The following is a 27,232-nucleotide window of genomic DNA, read 5'->3' on the forward strand; positions in this document are numbered from 1 at the left end:
TAGAGAACTTTGTTTTCCTCACCATATACCAAATACTCTACTGACTTAGGCATCGGAGGGTGGTTGGCAAGCCACCACACCGGTGACTCAAGCTCTCATTATTTTTGCAGGATCAGGTCAGAGCTGTCGACAAAGCTGATTCATCACTATCTTATTTTCCTTTTATCTGTTTTGAGACATCAATATCTATCTCAATGAACCACATTCCCTGAGCAAAAAAGGTTGAACTTCTTAACATCCACTTTATGCAAGACATTTGTGATGAGATCCCTACTGTTATGCATTCAAAACGAACTTTTCGTTGGATGATTTAATTGTATACAAAATGAACGATTTATCTTATTAACATAATAAAACTCGTGGTAAACCAAATCAAACCGAGTCTTGTGTCACAATAAATTGATGTCAGCTATACGAATCTTATTTTTTCATTAAGCTCTGTCAAAAGCTACCTGTTTACTTAGATTTAGTAAGCTCAAGTCCTTCCATATCACGTATCACATCATCCAAAGTTAGTTTAGATTTTCCTCTTCCCCTAACCCGACTATCCATTACTATCATGTCACTCTTCTTGACTACTACGTCTGCAGATCTATGGTAAATATATCCAAACCACCTTAATCTATTTTTTCTCAACTTATCATGTATAGATACAACTTCTACCATCTCACGAATAGATTCGTTTCTAATTCTATCTCTCCTAATTTTACCACACATCCACCTCAACATCCTCATTTTAGCCTCACTCATTTTACTCGAATGTTACTTCTTGATAGACCAACACTCCATCCCGTATAGCATCGCTGATCGTATACATGTCTAGGATTTATCACACTACTTTCCATCCTTTCCTGTTTCTCAAACCAACCATACTTTGGGAGCAGACTTATTGCTTTGATCCAAACTTTACCTTTCCAATACATCCACATGCAAACTCTGGTGCAAGTCGAGAAAATTGGGTCCGGAAATTAAAACACTACTACAAAATTAAGGTCTCTACAGAAAAAGATTCAAAGCTAATTAAATACCGTCTCATGTACCCTAAAATTTCCATTCCAAATTTACAAGTTCACCATATCGGTGAACACCACATATTCAATGATTGCAGATTTATAGAAGGCAACATTCACAAATCAAGATGGCATGATCACTTCATCTTTCCCATAGATACGCTGGAGTTCGCGAGTTGCTGCTTGAAATGATGCTGAGAAGAACAAAACATTGAAAACATGTGTAAGAGAAGAAAAATGGGGGACAGGAAACACAAGTATTTAAATGATCTACATTGAGAAAATGGTCACAAATAATATCATTTTGATTGAAGGTACGGTTATTCAAACAGAACAGATAAAATCACCTTTCCAAATATGGAAGTTGGTTTGATTTAAGGGGGATCCAGTCACATTTTGAATTACTTCAAACAGCATCTCCTGAGGGGTACTCTTCAGCTCTTGGGCCACCGCATACACGGTCTTTCCATTCTCGAAGTAAATGTGATTATTCGGGTGCTTGGTCTTACAACCAGCATGAAGCTCCAGTTCATAAGCATTAAGAGCCTGCTGCATATAACAATTTGAATAACCAGTAAAGACGGCAAATTTCTCAACCTTAGAACATAGTTTACCACTTTTACATTCGAGAACTCGCAATCTTTGAAGCCACACAGATAACCAGTCCCTTTTATGATTCCTTTGAGATTTTTCTGGAAGCATACAAATTAAACACGTGTCATGATAATTGAAAATAACCTCCCGTAATGAGTCCCGAATGAAACTAAAAACTCACCTCCCGTGACCAGGACACATACTTCGCTGGAACTCCGTCAAACAAACCAGTCGATAACAAGCTTTTGACATTTGAAGGAAAGTTGTTAGGAGGAACATTCTTGGGGGGTAGCTTCGGCTCCTTGATCTTCGGGGTGGCATTACTTTTAGAAGTCACTGCAGGAGCACCACTTGCAACAAAACCAGTATTATGCTCAATTGAATCATCCATTCCTAGCGGGTTTGAAGTTAGAGACGAGGCTTGACTAGTCAACAAGCCATAGTCACTAATGATTCCACCATAGGGATTTGTTTCAGCTTCATCCTCAAAACATCCAAAAGATATAGTACTGCTCCCACCCTTTTAGTTCTGTCCCATTGATAGAATGCTAGAATTTCCGTTGTCATAGGTGGTGGCACTCCTCGATACAACACTTGTAGCTGCCTTATTAGAAACTGGACCCATGGATAATATGTTATCATCCCCCTTCCCATAAGAGGGACCAATTGAATGAAAACTTGATTGGTTTTGTCATAGGCAGAACAGATCGGAATGTAATTCTCAGGCTCCTTGTTGTAAAAAGGACCCTCCGATGTGGTAGGGCCATTTCCTTCTCATATTGATGACCCATTTGTATGAAACCTCCAGTCCTCTTGTCAAAGGGCTGACTCATCGGTACAACATTAGCATCTCCATTGTCATAATTCTGACCCATAAGCATGAAACTGCCATCTCTTTTGCCGAACGTTTGACCCATTGAAATAAAATTGTCATCTGCCTTGTTATAGGTAGGGCCCATCGAAATGGTATTCTCATTTCCACCATTATATGTCGAGGGCACCATAATATTGTTATCGATTATTATATCCAGCCGCGATTGATCTACTATTGTTATCTCCCCTACTATAGCAGGATCCCATTGATATTGGCTTATCATTGTCAGAGTCTCTGACTTGATTGACTTTAACTTTTCTAATCCCATCATAACTGAGACATGACGAGGGATGTTCGATCGTATGCCGCATGGATAAACCAACCGAGGAATTGCTTCCAAATTGATCCTCAAAACCCTTTATTTCCAGATTTAAATTTCCCGTACCAACAGCCGGAATGCTTCTATCAACCAGCCAGGTTGAAGGCCCTTGAAGTTTCAGATCCAAAAAGGCGATCCGTAAACTGCCCCGAGACTGATTGGAAACTTGAATTGTTTTGCCACATAGAAATGTTTGCATTTGAAGTCCTTGACATTGGTCTGCTGCCATCTACTTCTACTGCTTGCTTCTTGTTGCAGAATAGCTCGGGTTCGAACGCATCCATAAACCATTGGTGAGCACACTTTGGTTCAACTCTTGACGAAGCATCATAATTTACGTCTCCGTCAGTTAGACACTCTGCATCCCTTGGCATCCAAAAGCTCTTATTCTGAAAAGACTTCCAAAAAGATGTAGTATTAAAAGTTAGTAAATGCAATGGGATAACAGTGGAACAGAATGAAGTTGACTTGCCGATTAATAAACATGAAGTTGACTGCCCTAGGTCTTCAAGAGGAGCAACATATCCAAATGGTGCGAGTTGGCATCCGAAAGAGAAGTAATGGCAACGATGCAATCCTCGAACCTCTTTCAATGGGAAAAAAAGTACAACATGCATACCAACTTTTTGGTGAAGATTTTGAGCATTCACATTTCATAGATTTGATCCCAAGTATACTAAAAAAGGAGGTGAAAAAGAATCCAATTCCAACCTCGATTATTTTTGAAAGGACCAACCTCGATTACATGTTTGTTTAGAGCACTACTAGGTGAACTGCGCATGCTAGCACGCGGAGTCTCATGCCTGTAACGTGTCGTGCCTGTGAATTTTGTGCCCATGATGTGGCAGTATGCATCATGAGGAATTTTTAGGTGTAAATTGAGGTAAAAAACATGGATGGGCTATACTTTCTCATGTGGTTTTGCCTGGATGTTTTTCTGAAAACAGTTTGTAGTTAGTATGCTGAATTTTCAATGGTTAAGGTATTGAAACCCTGAAACATGACATACTTTATTTAATATACTTCGGAGTGAATGAGTTTTTTGCTTCTGGTTAGGTTTGTAGTAGCTTACACCCAACATAAATCTTCAAATGGAAGCTTTTGAGCTATGGATACGGGAATAAAATATGCAACTGAAGTCTTCGCCTAGCTCATAGGAAAATGCCCTGATTGCACTGCTCTGAGAACCCCACTTCAACATGGACTATCTACAATTACAACAGGTTCGATAAAAGTCCAAAAGAAGAAAAAGAAAGCAAAAAGGGGAACATGAAACAAGCATAGCTCCAATATGTGGTATTTGCAATGTGGATTCGCATTGGAGTAGAGAAATCCTTCAAGGCTTCAACAGGTCAGTATCAGTCAACTGGGGATATTGTCATTACCATCACCAACAGTTGGGAAGAATATCAGCCTATCAGGATCAAATTGGTGGGTTGAGAGCGCGCTGTATCTCCTCCAATGATCGACCCTTTGTTTCCACAACATTACCAGCTATGTACAGGACAGCTAGAACATAGACCATCGAGATCAATAGTAAATTTGGACCAATGGTGTACTTGAAACATACCTAAGGGGGCAGTCACTAATTTGACCTTCTCTTTTGTTTAGCAGTAAGACGCATTTCACTTTCTACCATTCCAACATAAGTGAAGTGCAGTCAAACCTACCGGTGTGGTGACTAAGCCACTAAGGTATCAATAAAGGCAACCTTAACATGGGAGCAAGCCATTTTTACTTAGCCATTAAAATAACTATACGGGGCATATCTCATTGTACGTCTAGTATCATTATAGATATTATTGACACTGAACTATAAATTCTCAAATGCACATTCTGCATGTGACTGTATGTCATCCAGTATCAATAGCTTCCCTTCTTTTCTGGGTATACCTTTCCGATATCGGTTACTGAAAAGATCAAACTACCCAGCTTCTGGTTCTGAGGACCCTTGACTTGTTGCACTGAAGTCATTCATTACCTCAGCTACTCTTTCCTTTCCAAACAGTCTTTTTATTGCCATTTCTGCTTCAGAAAATTTTCCTTGCTGCAACCAAATTTGTATAGCTTAGCTAGCTTCCCTTACACATACCAAAATTTGCGACCAAATGTGACTAAAAACAAGAATACCTGATAAAGCCACCTAGGGCTTTCTGGAGAAAATGCCATTCCTAGTGCCAATAGAACAGATGGGATAATTGCAATGCCAAACATTGTCCTCTACCTGATAAAAGAGGGAAGAGAATACAAAAGAAAGAGTGGTGGTTACAAAAAACTCTGTCAACTTCCTCAAAAGTTACTTACAATGGGATGATCCAAAAACAAGGGGTACGATATATAGGATTTTATTAGTATCCAAGGGGTCGTATTCTGAAACTGGTCCTCATTCCTTATGCCCTTTTGTTTAACAAGAGATGCAGCAATTTTTAAGGACAAACTTATTCAATCATTTGATCAGGCAGAATTTCTAAATATAAGCGTACTTTTGGCAGATTGGCTGGTAAGAGGAAAATGCACTAAATATGTAGTATCAGTCTTAGCACCTTTGAACAGTGTCTATCAACTTCTTTGGTACATTCATATCTCCCTAAACATCAAAGCTACCTTCCCGTCATGTAGGTATCATGCAAGAAAAACATACCATAAAGGATTTCCTGATAGATCCAAGTGTGCCGCGAATTTCAGTTGGTGATATCTAACCATTGGAAAGAACATCAACAAAAAATGATAGCTATCAGAATATAACAACAATACTTAAGTTAAAACGACATGTTAATACCTCAGATATGTAAAGTGGCACAATAGCAGAGATGCCAATTCCAATTCCAGCAAGTAAACGGCCAAAATTATTAATGTCTGAACACTCTGGGCAGTGGCACTGCATGATTTGACAACATTTATGAGTTAGTTTTGATACCAAAGCAAGAGCACAATCTGGTCATTGAAAAGAAAGAGACATACCAAAGAAATGCTCCTACAGCAAGGGGAATTGCATCCAGTTGAAACGTTTTTGTTCTGCCAAACTTGTCAGCCAATGTTCCGCAAGTAAATGTCCCAATAGTAGCACCAGTAAAGATTGTGCAAAGCTGCAGATCATATTCCACCAAAAGTAAGTAAAAATAATCTAAGCTACACATCCCAACAGGAACCACAGACCTATAATAGTACACAGAGTACACAGATGATTGGTGGACATGGGCATATCTTGCCTCAACTAAAACTATTAACAATAAAATCATTCATTACCAAAGTAGGAGTCTTGAAAATGCATATGGTCCATCTAAACTCTCCCAAAAATAGAAATTTTTACATTTAGCGTATCAATTTTGGACTACGAGCCTAAAAAGCTCTATGTGAATCTTCCAAACAATTGTCCTATCTACAAGGTATAAAAACACGATTAATGGGGAGAAAAGGGTATAGCCAACACTTGTTTTAAGCACAGAGCTATATTGGTCTTTGTTTGAGATGCCTAAGGGGTAAGGGCAAAGGCACATATCAAAGTAAAAGCTTCGCTAAAGTGAAAAACAAGCAAAATAACGTTCAACGTACACCTGATGTCTGAAACAAAATGTAACATTTGGATCGTTTTCTTTCTTCGAAACTCAAAGGGTGACGGTGTCAAGAAAATAGACATAGTTGCAAATCATGCACCGTGAAAAGATTTGCTACAGTGTCTAATTTGTTAAGGTCTTACAAAAGAATTGGATCACATATATGCTCTTTCTTGTGTCTCAGTTTCTGAGGTTGGGTGTCACTCCATTCAATGGTATTTAACTTAGGTCTTGTTTTTTCTTCTTTAAAAAATAGGTTGGCTTACCTACTCTAAAGTTTGTGCTTTTGCTCATTTTTTCTCTTTTAAAAAAACTTCATTTCAGCTGTAAAAAATCAAACAATATTGCAGTTTCACTCTTACATTAACTAAGCTTTTCGTAAAATAAACTCCTACAATAATTTTGATGGCAATAAACACTTACTAACAACTGAAAAATTGTATCAAGATAGATAAACATCTCGTCCAACTGTGAACTCCGAACCAAAACCTTTTCCTTCGAACGGAAGAAAAGTACACTTTTTTTTTTGGGTAAAAAAAAGTAGACACACTTACATATTACTTGTTCTACAAGTGTGAACTTTGAAGCAAAAAAATTTCTGCTGAACAAACCTATATGAGTTGTGGGTGATCGAGCGTGCCTTGGTTCAAATTCATTACATTATTTGGTTGTGAAAAAATAAAAAAGGAAGATAGGGGCATTAAATCTGAAATATATGCCAATGCAAAATTTAATAGACAATAAGTAACCAAACAATAGTGAAATCGGGTCTTCCACTCTTAAAATCCTATAGAGTAAACGAAGTATAAGTTGGATAAGTACATGCAAAAGAGACAATAAGATTAGTCACTATGTTAAAAACATAATGAATAACTCAAAAATTGTAGGTTAGCAAAAAGAGAATTAAGGAGACACTTGCAAATCTTGTTTCAACCCATGAAAAATTACACAAGAGAATTCCACATACATCTAGATAATAATTGATGTAAGAGCTAGAGCTGCAATGTTGGAAAAAGTAAATATGAAAGCCAAATAGAAGGGCTACAAATAGTAAAAGCAAAGAGGGAAAAAAATTAAGTGGGGAAAAATACCCTTTCTTTTAAATGTAAATTCTAGATTAACCATTATCTCCAAAGGAATATAAACAATCATCAGATACAAAATAAGCCATCAATTAGTATACGTCCAGTTGCCAATTGTTTCAAATCGGTTTAGCTTAACTGTAAATCTGTAATATTAGTCGGTTAATCAAAAAATCAGAAAAAAATTTAAAGAACAGAAGTCTTTATCTTGTTTTCCAATTCGAACACAAAAAAAGAAGCTCATAATGTAGCAGATTAACATACATTAGTGAAATCATACCACATTGACAATCATATCGATCGACGGGACACATTGCTCTCAAACCTGCAATTGTGATAGAAGAAGAGGGCCGTCGTTAGCTCTATCGGAGGAGGCAAGATTACCCCACTGTTACTATAGTTGGAAGTCTCATATAGAAGCAAACCCAAAAAATATGTCAGATACATTACATCAAATCATTTAAAGACAACAACTACTCTCTTGGCAAATGTAATGTCATCTTATTCTTTATTGGCTTCCCCCATTAGATATCAGTCGAAGTTCCATTGTATTGACAATCTATGTACTCAGCTATCTTTTAAGGAATCATAGATGTCGCATATTATTTAATTGGCAGAGTAACAAATTGGAACTTGAAACAACCACCAATGCGAGTGAAGCAAAGCAATAAACACGGAATCACATTTTAACATAAGTTTTTCATCATTGAAGAATAAGGCACGTCATATGTTCTTGTAAAGCAAAAAATTAGCACAGAATTTCAACGAGCTGAGAAACCAGATAAAAAAAAGAAAGAAAGAATCGGCAACGAAAGTACTAAAAAGCTTTTTGCGTAGGCGAATGATTAACTAAGCCCAAGAAGGCAAAATCACTGCATGGATTTATTTTATTTCCCCAAATTTCTAGACAGAACCAAAGAGCTACAAGCAAGATTCATGAAATCGTAGAACCAGAAATCAAAAAGGCCACACTGTTCACTTGCACAACAACTAACAAGCACCATAGCCTCTCATTAAACAACACACAACAACAAGCAACCCTAACCTAAGAAAGACCACTCGATAAGCAGAACCCATCTACTGAACAGTACTATCCCATCTCCCAAGCACGCATGGTAAACTGTGTTTGTATATTCCCAATTGACATTCCAGCGAAAACATTAACTCACTGACTCACCAAAGTAAGCACAGGAAGGAAACACATACAAGAAAATGAAAATCTACCCACACCGTCAAAGTAGTCAGAGTTTCGAGCAAAGTTAAGTTACAGAACAAGGAAACCAGGTATATCCCTTTTTACGCAACAGATTTACCTATGGTCCCTCACACAATCAAAAGAGGAAACCAAAAAGCATGTAACAATAACGAGATGCAAATAGCAAGCTTTTCCTTCACTGTGAACCCAAATACAGTACCCCAAAACCAGAGCCTGAGAACGTAGACCAACATCAAAACCCTCGATCAACAACAAAGAAACCATAAACACGCAACTGCAGAAACACGTACATAAATCGACATAGAAAATAGAAATCCAAGAAACAGGAACCAAACCTGACGGAACAAGTGACAAACGCAATTTCACCACCGGAGAAACAAAAGGAACATCACCAAATCACGAAGTCTACGGCGAAGAACCCCACAGTGGCACACCCTACAATCCAAACGCGTATATTACATTATTACTTGACAACCAAATATACGGAAGACAATGGTTAGTTGAGTATTTGGATCGGCCAATCCTTAATGGATAAAAATTGGCCTTTAGCCTCTCTATCTTGAGTATTCATATTCACCAAATACAAATATTTCATGATCGTGGCCTGTGGGTAGACATGGCATATGTGAATGCACGTATGCGTTGGTGTGTAATAGATTTTTTCCTAACAATTCTACTCCTATAAGTTTGCCATGGAAGTAGAACCACAAAAAAGAAGAAATGCTCTGAGATGGTTATCCACATTATTTCCCATCTTTCACTGATGAATCGTCATACTTGCAAGTTGAAGTACAGCAAACCCAAAAAGCCTATGGTACAATTATGTAACAACTCCTGAAAGAAAAGCAAAACTTAATTTTTTGATCTTATAAAGCTTGTTTTTTTTACATGGCTTACAGATTTTCCTCAAGATTTGGTCGAGACAATGTCACCCACTGATTTTGCCAGTTGACGAAAAAAGTAGACAACAATTACATAGAACAGCAAAAAACCCACACCTCCATACTCACTCCCATTACATGCACACGAGAAATTGAACGACAAAATCACATCTACAAATTTGTTCACACCGTCCACAAAACGTAATCGACCTACGAAATGTGATCGATCTACAAATCTATTCCCACCATGTGCGCAAGAAAAAAGGAGAAGATAGACTGGACAGAGGGAAAACGACTTTAACCCTAAAGGGACAGAATCTGACCTGGTGTGACCACCCTCAACCGCCAACACCACCGGAATAATCGATCGGCTTGCTCCCGCAGCAAACCCACAAACGCACCCACAAACGCTGTTCTCTCTGACCATCCGTCGCCTACGCTTCTCGTTCTTCCGTTCTTCTGTCGGTGTCCAAGACTATCTCCTCTCTCTCTCTCTCTCTCTCTCTCTCTCTCTCTCTGCTATCTGCTCCAAACCAGACGAACGAATGGGAAAGGGAATAGCGGAGGCGTGGCTTGATCTGGGCCAAGTTCTTCGCATCATCTGGAAGCATCTACTGCCTGAGAGAGGAAAAAGAGAACCCATAGATCTACACGTGTAAATGACATCAGCACATTATAACGAAAAAGACGAAATTACCCTCAACAACAAAACAGGCAGCTGCCCAATCGAGGGGCACAATTGGAAAAATCGGACCAATTATGACAATCGTTCCAATTGCTTTTGTTCTCTTAGTTTTAAAGCTTTAGAGATATGGTACTAGGTGCTATTAGGAAATTAATGATTGGCCCAAATTCACGGTAGAGATTTGTAGGAACAACTCAATTTATTTGGACTCATGATTGAGATGCTTTTCGATACTTAAACATACAAGTTTCTGAAAATACCTTGACAAAGTAAAAACGATTTCCTAGAAGTTTCAGCAAATATCTTCTTGATGAAGATACTGGGCAAGAGTTGGCGATGACAGGGTAAGCTTTTTGCCTTAGTCTGATAGTTATGGTGTCGTAAATGGTTTCCCTAAAGCCTAGAGTTTGGCATAATCAGCTTAGTCTAGGATTGTGATGCATCTTTTTTGTATAACCACCTAGGCACGATTCCTCAGTCCTCTCTGTTCGTAGGTGTAAACTTTTTCCCTAACATATATGAAGGCGCAACTCCTGTACAACTTTTTGTATCATGTTCTCTCTTATCTTTAACCATCAACTTCTTTGCCCTTTCCCACCCTTTCATCCCACTGGTTCTTCTCACCATCCATTTAAGCCATTTACTATCAGATTGTTAGGATCAGGAAACATATATTTATACATCTATTAGTTAAGCATGCACTACTTGATTGGATATGCATTCTAGAAAAGAAAACGAAACAATAGGCGATGTATACAAAACCCAACATGATTGCATGCCAAATAAAGAATCAAAATTCGAGCATACAGTTTTAGGACAAGTCTAACAGTCAAGCTCATCCAAAGTGGTGAACAATGAATTGAAAGCAGAAAACAGAATCACTTGACAAGCCAAGTACACCTCAAAGCTATGTTGCTCGGACTCGGGTACGAGAATCGGGTGTGGGTGTGAATCTAGGTGTTGGACACCTCAAGTTGAAAAATACAGGATACGTGGACATGGATCCAGATTAGGACACGGGTACGGGGATATATATATATATATATACAGTCCGGATCTCCTAAGGGATCCCGCACGGCCTTACCGTGCGGGACTCTCCTTTCCCGATCGAATTGCGACGATCCGAGCCACTCAAAGTGATCAGAACGTGATTTTAAGGGTACCCGCGACAAATCAGCAAAAAAAATGATCGGGAAGGGCTTGATCCGAACAATTTTTTATTGAACGGTTCAATAAAAAACTGCTCGGATCAAGCCCTTCCCGGTCACTTTTTTTGCTGATTTCTCGCGAGTACCCTTAAAATCACGTTCTGCACACTATGAGCGGCTCGGATCGTCGCAATTTGATCGAAAAAGGGGAGTCCCGCACGGTAAGGCCATGCGGGATCTCTCATTGGATCCTAATATATATATATATATATATATATATATATATATATATATATTAAATATATATATATATATATATAATTTTGTTTTTTCAAAAGTTTGTAACAGCTCAATAAATAGAAACTGACAATTCAATTAGAGAAATGGAGTTGTGTCTTAATTAACTCAAATTACATCCAATTCATAGTTCAAACATAATACTTTTACTTTTTTTATTGGCAACATAATACTCTCATTTTAATTTCTTCAGTTGAGAATATGAAAAGCCTTTACTTTATATATAAATATATTGTTATTAGAGATGAGGAAAAGTGTATAGGGTGTTAATGAACCCTTACACATATACCTTTATTTATATTACTCTGAAGAGTTACACATACATAAGATAAACGATGTGGGACAAACCCACTTTCTCTAATAAACACTTCTAACACTCCCCCTCAAGCTGGAGAATAGATATCACAAATTCCCAGCTTGTTACATAAAAATTCTAAACGAGGTTTAAATAGTGATTTGGTAAAAACATCTGCTATCTGAGCACCTGTGGACACAAAAGGCATAGCCAACACACCAGCATCAACCTTCTCTCGAACGATATGACAATCTACCTCAATATGTTTGGTTCTCTCATGAAACACAGGGTTCGAAGCGATATGTATTGCCGCCTGATTGTCACAATACATAGGAATGGGTAACTGCACCCGAAATCCCAGCTCCTCAAGAAATGATCTCAACCAAACAACTTCACATGTAGTATGAGCCATGGCACGATACTCTGCTTCTGCACTAGACCTTGCAACAACAGTCTGTTTCTTACTTTTCCAGGTAACTAAGTTGCCACCAACAAATGTACAGTAACCAGTTGTTGAACGTCTATCAGAAGGTGACCCTGCCCAATCTGCATCAGTAAATGCCTCAACACGCAAATGACCATTGGAACGGTAAAATAAACCACGTCCAGGATGAGCCTTAAGATACTTCACAATACGAATACAAGCTTCCCAATGTGGAAGACGAGGAGCAGACATAAACTGACTCACCATACTAACAGCAAATGAGATATCAGGACGTGTATTGGTAAGATAATTTAACTTACCAACCAAACGACGATATTGGTCTGGATGAGGAAATTCCTCCCCCTGATCAACGCAAAGTTTGACATTAGGATCCATTGGAGTCTCCATAGGTTTGGCTCCCAGCAAACCTGTCTCCTCTAGAATATCCAACACATATTTCCTCTGGGACAAACTAATCCCATCCTTTGACCTTGCTACCTCAATACCTAAGAAATATCGTAGCTTACCCAGGTCTTTAGTGTGAAACTGACTATGTAAGAACTGTTTCAACTCACCAATCCCTTTCTGATCATCTCCAGTAATAATAATGTCATCTACATAGACAATGAGCAATACTTTCCCTCGAGCCGACATAAGGGAAAACACAGAATGATCTGATTGACTTCGATGCATGCCAAATCTCAAAATAGCCTCACTAAACTTGCCAAACCACGCTCGAGGAGATTGCTTAAGTCCATAAAGTGCCTTGCGAAGACGACATACCTTATGATGCTCCCCCTGAGCAACAAACCCAGGTGGTTGCTCCATATAGACTTCCTCCTGGAGATCGCCATGGAGAAAGGCATTTTTGACATCAAGCTGATACAACGGCCAGCCAAGAGTGGCGGCAAGAGAAATAAGAATTCGCACAGAGCCAAGCTTGGCAACAGGAGAGAACGTTTCGGAATAATCAACACCATAAGTTTGGGTGTAGCCTTTAGCAACCAGGCGAGCTTTGTGACGCTCAATAGTGCCATCAGGTAGATACTTGACAGTATAGACCCAACGACAGCCAACAGTAGATTTCCCAGCAGGAAGAGTAACCAACTCCCATGTGCCATTAGTATGCAACAGGGTCCGAATAATATGGTAAGGACTCATTAAACGTGACATCAGCACACACAAAGTGACGACGTAAAGTAGGAGAGTAACATCGATAGCCTTTCTGGGTGTGTGAGTATCCCAGAAAGATACACCTAAAAGATCGAGGATCAAGTTTACTCCTATCAGGATCAAGAGCATGAACATAACTGGTGCACCCAAAAACTCGAGGGGGTAAAGAGTGGAGAGGCCGACCGGGAAACAAGACCGTTTGAGGAACCTGACCACCTAAGACCGTAGAGGGCATACGGTTGATTAGATAACATGCAGTGAGAACGGCGTCACTCCAATATGACTTAGGAACCTGCATTTGAAATAATAAGGCACGCATAACCTCGGACAAGTGCCGAATCTTGCGCTCAGCAACTCCATTTTGTTGTGGAGTCCGAGAGCACGACGATTGGTGAATAATACCATGATCATCGAAAAAATGAGAAAGAATATGGTGAAAATATTCACGGGCATTATCGGAACGAAATATCTTAACACAAGTATCAAACTGATTTTTGACTTCCATGTAAAAAGTTTTAAAAACAGATTTCAATTCAGACCGCTCTTTCATTAGATAAAGATATGTAAGACGAGAAAAGTCATCCACAAAAATAACATAATACTGAAAACCAGAAACACTAGGCACATGAATAGGCCCCCAAATGTCTGAATGAACTAACTGAAAAGGACGCGACGCACGACGCTCAAGCCTAGGTAAAAAAGTGACTCTACAGTGTTTACTAAACTCACAGACCTCACAAACCAACTTATTAATGGAACGACAGGAGGGCACAAGGTGCTTCAAACTCTGAAGAGAGGGATGACCAAGACGACAGTGCTGTTGGTATGGAGACTCTGATGTCTGAAGAGCTACAGGCTGAGAAACAGTCAAGTAATATAAGCCACCTCGCTCAATGCCCCCACCAATCTTCCTCCCCGTCTTGAGATCCTGAAAAACACAGCCATGAGGAAGAAATGTGACGGAACAATTTAAAGATTTTGTAAGACGGCTCACAGACATAAGATTAAACGGGAAACGAGGAACATGTAATACAGATGATAAAGTAAAAGAGGAAGTGACAGGAACTGAACCGAAGCCAGTAACAACAGTGGTAGAGCCATCGGCTAAGGTGACATGAGATGTTTTACCAACCGGTTGGTGATCAAAGAAAGCAGATGTACCAGTCATATGATCTGTGGCTCCTGAGTCAATAACCCAAGGAGAGGAAGAAGAGGAGGCAACACAAGCAACGGATGAACCGGTCTGAGCGAGCGTAGCAGTAGAGGATCCTGTCGCAGCCTGAAATGACAAAAAACGTTGGTACTCCTCGGCTGAAATAGCCACATCGGCAGAGGATTGAGTAAACTGTTCAGTATCCTGAGAGATAGTAGCCTGATAAGCCTGGGGAAAGCCGTGAAGGTTATAACAGAACTCCACCGTATGATTTGTTCCCCAACAATGAGTGCAAAATCTTGAATCACGGCCGCGACCGCGGCCACCTCCCCCTGATATGCGACCCCCACGATTATCAAAACCAGAGTCACGGCCACCAAAGCCACGACCACGACCAAAACTACGGCCTCCAGAATCACGACTACGACCTCCAAACCCAGAATCACGGCCACCAAAGCCACGACCACTCACCCCATAATCGCGGCCACGACTACTAAATCCAGAATCACGACTGCGACCGCGACCATGGCTGACAGACAAAGCAGAGCTGTCAGAAATAGCGGAAGACAAAGCAGAACGACCAGAAGTCGGTGCAGAAATAGACGATGACTGTCGGAGACGACTGAATACCTCGCTGAGCGGAGGTAAGTCACGATTTCCCAAAATCTGATTACCCACAGGGCCAAAAGTGGATGATGCACCGGATAAAAAACGAGTAACCTTCATACGTTCACGCTGGCGCCGTATAACCTGAATATCAGCAGTAAGTGGCTCACATATATCCAATTCATTACAAATGCGCCGAAACTTAGCATAATATTCCTTAAAAGAATCATCACCCTGAGATATATTAAAGAAAGACTGATGAAGATCATATGTGCGACGGAGGTTGTCGACACCTGAATACAACTCTTGTGCCTGTGTCCACACCTCTCTAGCTGTATCACAGAACATCAGCGTACTAGCAACCTGTTCCGTCATACTATTCCATAATTCTGAACGAACACGGGCATCAACAGCTTTCCATGCCCTATATGTAGGTTCAGCAGTAGCAGGAGGCTCATCAGTCAAAAAAGAGTCCTCAGACTGACCCATATAATACACCTCAACAGCTTTAGCCCAAAGAACATAATTGCCCCCATTTAATGGTGTGGAGGTAATAGGGCGCCTCTCGCGAGACCAAGAACCACTTGATACGCTACCAACAATAGTAGAATTAGAGCTAGAAACAGTACCAGAATCAGAATCCTTCTTCTCAGACATTCTACCGAACAATGGAAGGGTAACAACCAATAACTAGCAAATAACCAGTACGCAACCAAAGCAAAATACCAATAACTATTGATCAACAAAATCAACTAATATACTAACATCGAACCAGTCACCAGGCTGGATAGATACCCAATATCAACAACCCCAACATAACATATTCTTCACAATCACTAGTCCACCACATGACAGCGATACTTGACAAGAACAGTATAAAAAATAGTTACCAGAATGAGAGAAACATCAACGGAAATTGCAAAAACGAGAAAACAGGGCCTGGTGATGCATGCCAGTGCATGAAGATGGTCGCCGAAACAGGGATGAACAGTAACTGTAAGGTGATGAACAGTAACGTAGGTGAACAGTACTCGGTGAACAGTAACGTCGGTGAACAGTACCCCGTGAACAGTCGCGATGAACAGTAATCGTGAACAGTATGCGGGAACAGTACAGTGAACTAGGATTAGGGTTAGGGTTAAGGCAAAGGCTAGGGTATGGTTTAGGATTAAGGTTAAGATGGTGGTGTATTAGGATTGTGGTGGTTTAGGATTAGGGTTAAGGTTAGGCTCTGATACCATGTTATTAGAGATGAGGAAAAGTGTATAGGGTGTTAATGAACCCTTACACATATACCTTTATTTATATTACTCTGAAGAGTTACACATACATAAAATAAACGATGTGGGACAAACCCACTTTCTCTAATAAACACTTCTAACATATATATATATATATATATATATATATATATATATATATATATATATATACAGTCATTTTCAAATAATGAGGCCTCTCCATTCCTCCCATTTTCCGTTCGAATTTCGATGATCCGAGCCACTCAATGTGTTCAGAACGTGATTTTAAGAGTATCCGCGAGGAATCAGCAAAAAAAAAAGACCAGAAAGGGCTTCATCCGAGCAGTATTTATTTGAACCGTTCGATAAAAAACAAACAAAAACTGCTCGGATGAAGCCTTTCCGATCATTTTTTTTTGCTGATTTCTCGCGGGTACCCTTAAAATCACGTTCCGAACACATTGAGCGGCTTGGATCATCGAAATTCTATCGGGAAAGGGAGGTCCTTATTTTATTAAGTTAAGGTGGTCCTTAAGAGAAGGGGACTTATATATATATATATATATATTGAACAGAGCAAAGGTTGCATTTACTCTTGTTAAAAGCTGTGAACTGAACACGTAGCATTGTAGGCGTAGCAAATAAAACCCTTTAATACAAATCGATACACAGACTTTTCATATTCATTGCGCGCGTTCTCTCTCTCTCTCTTCGTCGTCGGTTTGCCTTCCTCCTGCGGCTTCAATTTTCAAACCCAACCCTAAATAGCCCAACTTAATTTAGGGTTAAAACCAGCAGCCCCCTCTGTTTGTCTTCCACAATGAGGCTGCTTCGTCTTCCACGAGAAAGAGTTCACAGTCTGGCGAACAGAAAACTCCATCTCCGATCAGCCTCTCCCTTCTTCTCAAAGCCCAGGTAATCTTCCATTCTCTTCTCTCCTCCTCCTCTCTTCATCTTCTTCTTCTTTCTTCTGAGATTTGGAACTGCAAAGTAGCTAATCCGGATTTAGCCCGCCGTACACCGTACAAATCTCGCACCCGTACCTGTGTCGGGTCGTGTTGACACGGGTACTCAACCAAAAATGGCAAGTCCGCGTAACATAGCCTCAAAGTAGGTCGAAGTGCCAATTTAAAAGACATCACAGAAGCAAAAGAAGACGTGTTTTGCCACAAAGAACTGGACCTGAAGTATTTCAATTTTACTAATTTCAGGAATCCCCAAAAGATATGCGACAATGGGACAATGCAATCAAAACAAAATAAAAATAAAAATAAAGACTGAACGCATGAATAAACAAGAAGTCATCGGCCTCGTGAAACGACGACTACAGACTTCGAATTCCAATGTGGGTGAAGCTATATCAACTACAAACTTCTAATGCAAGTCTAAGAATGCTGGCTTCTGTCTCTACAGTTACGGCAAAAAATATAAGGAACTTTAAGCGATAGGAGATGAGGAGTGGAGTGGCGGTCATGCAAGCAAGTGAAGTATAATTAGAATGCCAAACAATCATGTAACTTGGCCCCTTAAACTACTTAGGCATAGGATAGAAGATGATGGAGCAACATACCAGTGGAAAACTGAAGTCCTAATTCAAATAAAGAACATAAAAACAAAAAAAAAATGAAATTTTTCCAAACAGCCACCTTTGTAGCTAGGTTATTATGATATAAACGACGTTTGGAGAATGGATGGCTAGAATAGATCAGTAAAAGCCTTAAGCTATTCCTTGTTAGGGATAGCAGCCTTAGAGCTTCTACTATTATCGGCTAATCGGTGTCAATAGGCATGATACACTTTCAATCCGTAGAGGCGTTCTACTTTCCAAGAACCACAAGAAGACCTCTCTCATCCTAGAACCTCAAGAAGACCTCTCTCATCCTATCAATAAGGAAACCTACACCCAAAAACAGTAAACAAGGACAAGGAAAATCCCGATTTCTTTGCTTCTGCCACTCATTGCATCAACACCACCGCACTACCACCCTTAATAAACTTTCTGTCTGACTATCTCTCTTGCTCGGTGCTCAATGTGAATGTTATTCAGTAAGATCGGCAAGCAACTAAGTAATTGGTCCTTTTCTTCAAATTTCCATTGACAACTATCTTCTCAAAGTAGAATCTTCAAAAGGATGGAGTCCAGCGAAGTTCTAGGGATGAGGACAGTATTTAGGGAGTTAACCAGTCAGGAAGCAGCGACCAGAGTCTTTTAAGGAAACAGCTCATTAAAGTGGCTTATGTTTTGAAAAGACTACTGCCAAGTAATATTGGCCTATGGGCACGTATTCAGGAACAATAACTTTCCCTTTTGAGATTTCAATCTGTCTATCTGGTTTCTCACAAACAATTATATTGACGAGGCAAAGCAATTTTCATAATGTGCCCCTAAAGGGAAAGCTAAAACACCGCGAACTTTCTACACTAGAGTAATTATCAAACCAATGGGTTAAAAAAAAACACGGTTGGGCTCCAAAGCCATCGACCCGCAAATTTTCCATCAATAGAATTAGACTTTAGGTAACCTACAATCCTTCACACAGAAAACCAATGGAAGCCCATACCTATTCAGATACCAAGAGAACTGCCAAAACTACACTGCCAAAAAAAGAAAAGAAAAGAGCATACTCAAGAAAATCCTTTACAAGTTTTATCACAATTAGTTCAAGCAATCTAGCAAAACAAAGTAGTAACAACCTAGAGATAAACAAATAAGATGCCCCACAAAAGAACAAAGCATTGTTATGGGAAAAGATTCAAAATCCACCATTTTCACGCCGCTGTGAGTCCCCCACTTCCTTCTGATCCAAATCGACTCGGTGAGTCAGCTCACTCACTCAAGGACGAAATCACCCCTCACAATAACCTCTAAATAACTTGATGACAGCGTCCGGAATCTGTAAGCCATTTCCACAAACCATGAGCAAAAGGCACAAACTCAATCTACAAAACAAGGTAACAAAGCCTAGTAAGCGACCACCATTAACGAGTTAAAGTTCAAGACCGAGATGAATTAAGAATCCAACATATGTGCATATAGAAACGTTTAACACATGCAAAATGCATAATCGATGAGAGAGAGAGAGGGGGGGGGGGGGGGGGGGTGTGTGGGTGTGGGGACGGGGGGGCGACCGTCGAAGAGATATCCGGCAACAAACTCACCTGGAAAACAGAGCCCAAACCGTCGAAAACCCAATGGGAAGAAGAGACGCTGAAGTGAGTTTCAGCGTTTTTATACTATGACAGAAGAATGTTGTGGTGTGGTCACGTGTACCACTGTCATGTTCGCAATGGACGTGGTGGGCATAGAGGTGTCAAACGTGCATGTCGAGCCGTGCCGTGCCGTGCCATTCAACTTCCGTGCCAACCGTGCTTCGTGCCGTGTGGTGTGCTGTGCCCGTTTACTTCATCGTGCCATGGCGTGCCGTGCCGTGCTTTAAGCGTTCCATGATGGGCCATTTTTCTTTATCGGGCCGTACCTTTTTTAAATCGTGTCGTGCTGTTTCCAATTAATTAATCGTGTTGCGTCGTGCCGTGCCTTTTTTTTGTCGGGTCGTGCCGTGCCTTTTTTTGTCGGGTCATGCAGTGCCTTTTTGTCGTGTCGTGCCGTGCCTTTTTTGTAGGGTCGTGCCGTGCTTTTTTTGTCGTGCCATGCCGTGTTGTGCCATCGAGTAATTAGAGCGCTGCTATTCGCAGCCCTTTATTTTCTCCCATAGCCCGTTAAAAATTTCTAATTATACTCGACATTTAGTTACCGAAATTGAGATATATTTTCAGCATCCAATTACCGAAATATAATATTTTTTTCAACAACTATTTACCGAAAATGTATATTCAGAAGTTATTTACCAAAAGTTGAACATATTTTAGACATGTAGTTACCGAAATATAATCTTGTTTTCAACAGCTATTTACCGAAATGTTATGTATGATTTTCGACAACCATTTACCTAAATGTAGTGGGTTATGGGAGAAAATAAAGGGCTACGAATAGTCGCGCCCATTAATTATTCTGTGATTTTTGAGAATTTGGATCAAACTTGGTTAGCTAAATTAAAATACAGAAACAAAACCTCAACAAAAATAAAGCACATCAATTGTTAAAAAAATAGTATCAAAAAGGTCTTATCATAAGTGGTGACGGAGTAAGTTATTTGTAGAATTTGTCATTAACTTAGAACTGCGATGCTGTTTAGATTTCGTTTTTCACTTCTTGATGAGTTGGGATATACAATGGATTGCGGCTTCTTTTTGTTTTTGTTGTTTGAACTTCTAGGTTGTCATGAGATTTACTTTGTGGCTTGAGCAAAACCTCCCTAATGTCTGGAAATGCTTGAAGTAGGCTTATAATGCTGTATTTTACTTGTATCCTGGATACTTTTGACAGTTGACACAAATATTGCCAAATGGTGCTCTCTCTCTCTCTCTCTCTCTCTCTCTCTCAGCTGTCGGCAGTTCCTGGACAATTTGCTCATTTAGACTAACTGCATATGAAAGGCTAATAGCTTAATTGTGTTTAAACTGTCAAATTGCTCCTATGTACTAGCTGTTGTCTTACATTTCCCGGACTGGACCCAATTCTTGTACTTTCAAACCAGACCGGTTCACATTTCATTCTCCTTATAAGGGGAGCTCTTTGCCATTCGCGAGGCCTGTCTTATGTTCAAGGGCTTGTGGGTCTTTTGTGCATGACTGTTGAATCGGATAAGGAGGAGGCCACTCTTCTCAGCGCCTCCATATTGGTTCTTCCTTGGGAGGTGTTTGCCCTAGTATCGGTTATATGGGAACTGGTTTTATCAAGTGCTTTGAAGTTCAATTGGATTCATCGCACAGGGAGCAAGCTAGCTCACCCAGTGGCAGCCTTTAGCTCGTAGAGGACTTCTCCCTATTTAGTGGGTGTCTGTTACCCCTTCTTTTCTGTCAGCTATTGTAATTTCTGATGCTGTTTTGTAAGCCTTGGGGCAGTGTTGGAAGATACTAAAAGGGAAAAAAAAAGTCTTGTACTTTTGACTCTTATGTTAGCCATGGGCCCACAGAAAAAAATACGACAACTTCTACAAACAATAAAGCACATCAGCAGTCATAAAAAGGTCTTATGTTTAGCCACATGATACTACCACTTAAAGCATCGAGGGAAAGAACACAGGGTGTAACAAAGGATATGATACACTAGCACTTCTGGCATGAGGTCCTCTTAATTCAAACGAAGACCACCAGATGAACAACAACTCAAATTCACGTGCTTTTAGCTTGACATCATGACATGATCAATTGACTGGAGTGCTTGGTTGGCAAAAAAACGAACGTCAACATACAGATCCTCAGCGAGCTCAACTAAACTAGGACGGATTGTCTTCTCCACAAGGACCACAACTTGAACTGCCAAACGAAAATGCAGACAGATATCATAAGTAGCAATTCGTGTTGTGTGACCAATAGTAAAGATCCAAGCAAACGATGCATGTCTACACACTGAAGCAAAAAAAATTAGAGTCCAAACAAGCGTGATTCCTGCATTATTAATGTGGATAAAGTTTTTCGAAAATGGCATGATGGCATTGGTTGTCTCAAGTACCCAACCACTGCTATAGAACAACACTTGGAATCTGATAGCCTCCCATTATAGTTGATAAGTAGCATACCAACATATTACAAACTCAGAGACAGAACTCAAGATAATAGTTACCCTTGAAAAAGTAGCAAACACTAAAGAGATGCAATTTCAATAGAATATATGAACATGTTGTGTAAGTATACCAGATTGAGCAGAGAAGCATGGTCCCAGCTACAAGTCCCATAATTGCACTTCTCATGAGGTCAGCTGATATCTATGACCAATAGAAAATAATTTAGAGAGAGAGAGAGAGAGAGTTATGGGGATTACGTACTATCATGACATAGGGAAAATCACTATCAATGCCGACAGTAGCTGCTGTTGCAGTCTTGCCACTGTCCAAAACAAAGCAGTTAAAGAAAAATGATCATTATTTGCCGATGAAAGGAATAAGCATCAAAATCAAAAAGCATCAAGAAAAGGGGGCCATTACTAGTAATAACGAAGTGCCAAAACTAATTGGCTAACAATAAAGGATTAATGTTAACATTGATAACAACAGATTCACAAGTAAAAGACCAGGCTGCCGAAAACATTAATCAATTATTAGCATCAAAATCCAATCATATACAATAAACTCTGCCCGAAATCAAAAAACCTTAGGACAAAAAAACTGTTGGGATTTAATTTGCAGATTGAGCAATGAAAAGATAAAAAAAACAGGTTCTTTTGTGTGTGCGTGTGCGTGCCCAAGGCTACAAAGTAGGTTGACTAACACAAAAAGTTAAAAACAGAGTCAATCTTGCTTAGGACTGCACATTTAACCAATTTGTAATATCAAAATCAAACACAAAAAGTTTAAAAGATGACAAAGGATCCATGCTCCTAAGGCTAAAACTATCAAACCGTACCGGAAAAAAGCTCCACAATTCACGTCATATTTAAAGTGCAAGCAGTTGAACAAGACCTTTTAAAGTTCAACATTTTGGCTAAAATGTGCCAAAACAGTAAGATGCAGACTTGTATTCTCAACAAGTTTCCAAATAACTCCAACAAGTCTACTCAATGGATCAAAGTTCAAATAAAACTCACAGTGATAACTTCTGACAAACATGGATTAAAACCCCGATGAAAGCCACATCATTTGTATACCTTTGGTTCCTTGCCGTTCAAAATTTTTCCAATCTGCCGAGCCATTAGAGTTTTCCCAGTACCAGAGGGTCCGTAAAGCAGCATTCCCTTGACATGGTTGATGCCCAGTCTGAAACATATTTTTTTCCCGCATCAGAGTCAATAACAAAACCAATACAATAGATTCCAAAACCAGACAGGACAAAGGTGAACGTACGCACGAAAAGAAAATTACTTATTGGTCACAAGTGGAGGAAAAACCCTAGAGGCAAAAGCTCTATGTTGGCCAATTGCTTCAGCTTTCTTGTGGTTTGGTCCTTGGCCTCTAGGCCCTCTACAATGTCCTACAAAACATGAAAACAAAAACCAGCAAGCCAGGCATGCACCAACAGCAGCAGAAAACAGGTATATGAAAGCCAAATGAAGAAGAAAATTGAATTCTGCTAAGATATTATCATCATAGCAGAAAATTGAAATGGATGCAACATTAAGTTGCCATTAAAGCCTTCATAAGTTGCAACACCACTTCATAGAATCATAGTTCATAACAATACCACTATGGCTCAGACATTATAGTTTTTTTTTAATCATCATAGCTGGAAATTGAAATGGATGCAGCAACATTAAGTTGCCGTTAAGGCCTTCATAAGTTGCAACACCATCACACTTCGCTTAGCCAAAAATTGGGGTTGTGTCTGTGGTTTATTCATTTCAGACTAGAAGGAGACACACACACACACCACAACGCATGTAGGCAACATCCACTTCAGTTAAGTGAAGCTAAACAGACCTGTAACGCCCCGAATTTTGGGTACGTTAAGAAGACAATTTATTGATAAAAATCTATAACGCCCTGAATTTTGGGTACGTTAAAAGAACATTTTATTGATACAATCAAATGGAGTCTGGCTCTTATTACAACAACTACTCTCACAAGAGTTCAATATTTTACACAAATGGAGGGGGATTCTAGGGTTCCTAACTACAGCTCCTCAGCTCCTCTATTCTTGCCAGCTCCAAAGCCTCCACGGTGATCTGCTAACCCTGATTATCTACAAAATCTGACACATTATACCAGCGTCGCCACCGATATAATATGTCAGGGTCACCAAAAAGGCAACACCGTGAGCTACAAAGCTCAGCAGAGTAATCCCATACCCGCTAACCCATAACTTATAACAAAACTATAATACAACATCAATTTCCACATGATACATATATACGCAGCTTAACAATGACACATCCACATTCGTTAATCAACTATCGTTGGTGTCCAAGAGTTTCGTGTTTCTCCTACGCGACTCATCGTAGACCGTGTCAACATTTTCATTTACAAAACAATCTTTCAAAAACCATTTGTTTAACACAAAAACATTTGCATTGGCTCCGTACCGCGGATAACCAAGCTACACACCCAACTTTTTAAAATCATTAGCATTGGCTCCGTACCGCGGATAACCAAGCCACACACTTTCAAAATCATTTGCATTGGCTCCGTACCGCGGATAACCAAGCTACACACCCAACCTTGGTTCCGCCGCGCCGGGTTCCCAAGTATCCTCACAATGGTTCCGCCGCGCCGGGTTCCCATTGGCACACAAAAATATTTGCATTGGCTCCGTACCGCGGATAACCAAGCATACACACCCAACCTTGGTTCCGCCGCGCCGGGTTCCCAAGTATCCTCACAATGGTTCCGCCGCGCCGGGTTCCCATTGGCACACAAAAAATATTTGCATTGGCTCCGTACCGCGGATAACCAAGCATACACACCCAACCTCGGTTCCGCCGCGCCGGGTTCCCGAGTATCCTCACAATGGTTCCGCCGCGCCGGGTTCCCATTGGCACACAAAAATATTTGCATTGGCTCCGTACCGCGGATAACCAAGCATACACACCCAACCTCGGTTCCGCCGCGCCGAGTTCCCGAGTATCCTCACAATGGTTCCGCCGCACCGGGTTCCCATTGGCACACAAAAATATTTGCATTGGCTCCGTACCGCGGATAACCAAGCTACACACACCCTACCTCGGTTCCGCCGCGCCGGGTTCCCGAGTATCCTCACAATGGTTCCGCCGCGCCGGGTTCCCATTGGCACACAACCTCACAATGGTTCCGTTTTTCCCGGATCCCATTGGAACACACACAAAACACACACCACACAATGGGCTACCACGTCCGGCCACATTGTGGTTTTCACAATCCACGCAATGGGCTACCAAGTCCGGCCACATTACGAGTTTTCATACACACAACGGGCTACCAAGTCCGGCCACGTTGCGGTTTTCAAAACATTTCAAAAACCTTTTCAAATGTCTCTTTTACACACGCACACAACTCACATAATGTCACCCAAAACTGGTCATTATGTTGTTTCAAAAATATTTCCTTCCTCGGAAAACATTTCTTTTAATTAACCACACCCTAGGTGTCATGTTTCTACTTTCTCGGTTCTCGTGTCTCGTTACATTCAAAGACTCCGCGGTAGGACATAAATCTTTCTAACAAGATCATCCAATTCTATATTACTTTAACACGCTCAATCACTACTTATAGCATAACGCCACATATACGGACGCCTTTGGAGTGTATCACTTATGCTTTATTCAAAGCACAACGCCACATGTACGGACGTCTTTGGAGTGAAATCACTTATGCTTTATCACATACCACAAGTAATACAAGCAACTCATATACGCATACTCATAACTATCTTAAAGATCAAAATACGAATACTTCTAATCAAACGATAAGTACGTAAATAAAGATAACCTACTTTATATCATACGGTTCTATACGTGGAGTTAGGGTCAAGGGGTTCTACATTATACTTTCCAACATACAGTTCTACGTTATACGTTGAGTTAGTGGACGAGGGACTCTACCTTACTTCTTGGCGGTAGTCGGCTACGGAAAGTACGTCGGTGGTCGGACGGAGTAACTTCCTACGGTGGTCTCCGGTAGCTTCGAAAGAGAAAGGTTTCTCTCGAAACTTCTACTTGACTATTACTACTACTACTTTTGGATCGAGAGGGTGGTCGAGTGGCGGTCTAGTGGCGGCCTAGGATGAGTTTCTTGAAGAACTCAAGAACTACTCAAGAACAAAGGAAGAACTAACAAGAATCAAAGAAATAATACAATTTTTCTAGAGAGAGAAGTTGCTAGGTGAAGGTGTGAGTTGAATGGCAAACATGGGGTGCTATTTATAGGCAAAACCTTGGCTCTCCCCCTCTCTCTATGGCCGGCCCTCTCTCTCTCTATATCTCCCATGGATTTTGCTCCATCAAGTCATCAAATCAACCTTTCAACCAAGTCATAGCTTGTCCAATCTAAATCTTAGGTGTAAGGCTATGTAATCAACTAAGATCTTAGGCTTTTTAGGTAGTCATAACCTAGGTTTAGCTTGTAGTCAAGGTCTAAGGCTAATAAAGGCTAGGATTATGTCATAATGGTCCATCATAGGTTGTCATTAGGCATAAAAAGACTTAGGCCTATATAGGTAGCTTGCAAGGCTAGTTTGTACCAAGGATGGGATTTATGGGAGATTTGTTGGAAGGATAGGAGACAAGGGGTACAAGATTTGGTTTTAAACAAGGCATGGAGGTACAAATGGGGAGTTATATTTGGTTAGGAGAAAGATTTACTCATGGATTTGAAAGGACAATGGAAGATCAAGGGAATCAAAGTACATATCAAGATCTCTCTCTCTCTCCTATCTCTCTCTCTCTCTCTCTCGGCCTCTCTCTCTCTCTCTCTCTCTCTCTCTCTCTCTCTCTCGGGTCTCTCTCTCTCTCTCCCTAGTACACTAGACACACATGTATATATATATATATATATAAATATAAATGCAAGAAAGAATAAGAAAAGTACAAAGGTACAAGATTTTCTAAATCCAAATCCTATTAAAGAAATCCAATTTAGGCACATGTTGATTAAATAAATAAACTAGGGTACTTTGTAATCTAGAAAGATCAAGTCCCCAATAAATAAATCCAAT

At 40.2% G+C, this 27,232-nt stretch overlaps 2 protein-coding genes, 1 long non-coding RNA gene and 1 pseudogene across 3 annotated transcripts; all 4 read right to left on the bottom strand.

Moving 5' to 3' along the window:
• Window positions 1-955: 955 nt before the first annotated feature.
• On the bottom strand, window positions 956-19,606 carry LOC131321184 (uncharacterized; annotated as a pseudogene).
• On the bottom strand, window positions 4,505-5,569 carry LOC131318923 (uncharacterized). The gene is made up of 2 exons (XR_009197832.1): window positions 4,928-5,569; window positions 4,505-4,844 (listed from the first exon to the last, which is right to left on the bottom strand). It is a non-coding gene; the product is annotated as an uncharacterized LOC131318923 (long non-coding RNA).
• LOC131318922 (uncharacterized) lies at window positions 9,117-10,264 on the bottom strand. The gene is made up of 2 exons (XM_058348971.1): window positions 9,582-10,264; window positions 9,117-9,483 (listed from the first exon to the last, which is right to left on the bottom strand). The coding sequence occupies exons 1-2, from the start codon at window positions 9,955-9,957 to the stop codon at window positions 9,470-9,472; spliced, it is 390 nt and encodes a 129-aa protein (XP_058204954.1). The 5' UTR covers window positions 9,958-10,264; the 3' UTR covers window positions 9,117-9,469.
• On the bottom strand, window positions 13,524-15,688 carry LOC131318921 (uncharacterized). The gene is made up of 2 exons (XM_058348970.1): window positions 14,714-15,688; window positions 13,524-14,480 (listed from the first exon to the last, which is right to left on the bottom strand). Exons 1-2 carry the CDS (start codon window positions 15,684-15,686, stop codon window positions 14,443-14,445), a joined length of 1,011 nt encoding a protein of 336 aa, XP_058204953.1. The 5' UTR covers window positions 15,687-15,688; the 3' UTR covers window positions 13,524-14,442.
• Window positions 19,607-27,232: the final 7,626 nt, after the last annotated feature.

The sequence above is a fragment of the Rhododendron vialii genome, chromosome 3a (genome assembly GCF_030253575.1).
Source record: "Rhododendron vialii isolate Sample 1 chromosome 3a, ASM3025357v1".
Classification (NCBI taxonomy): Eukaryota; Viridiplantae; Streptophyta; class Magnoliopsida; order Ericales; family Ericaceae; genus Rhododendron; species Rhododendron vialii.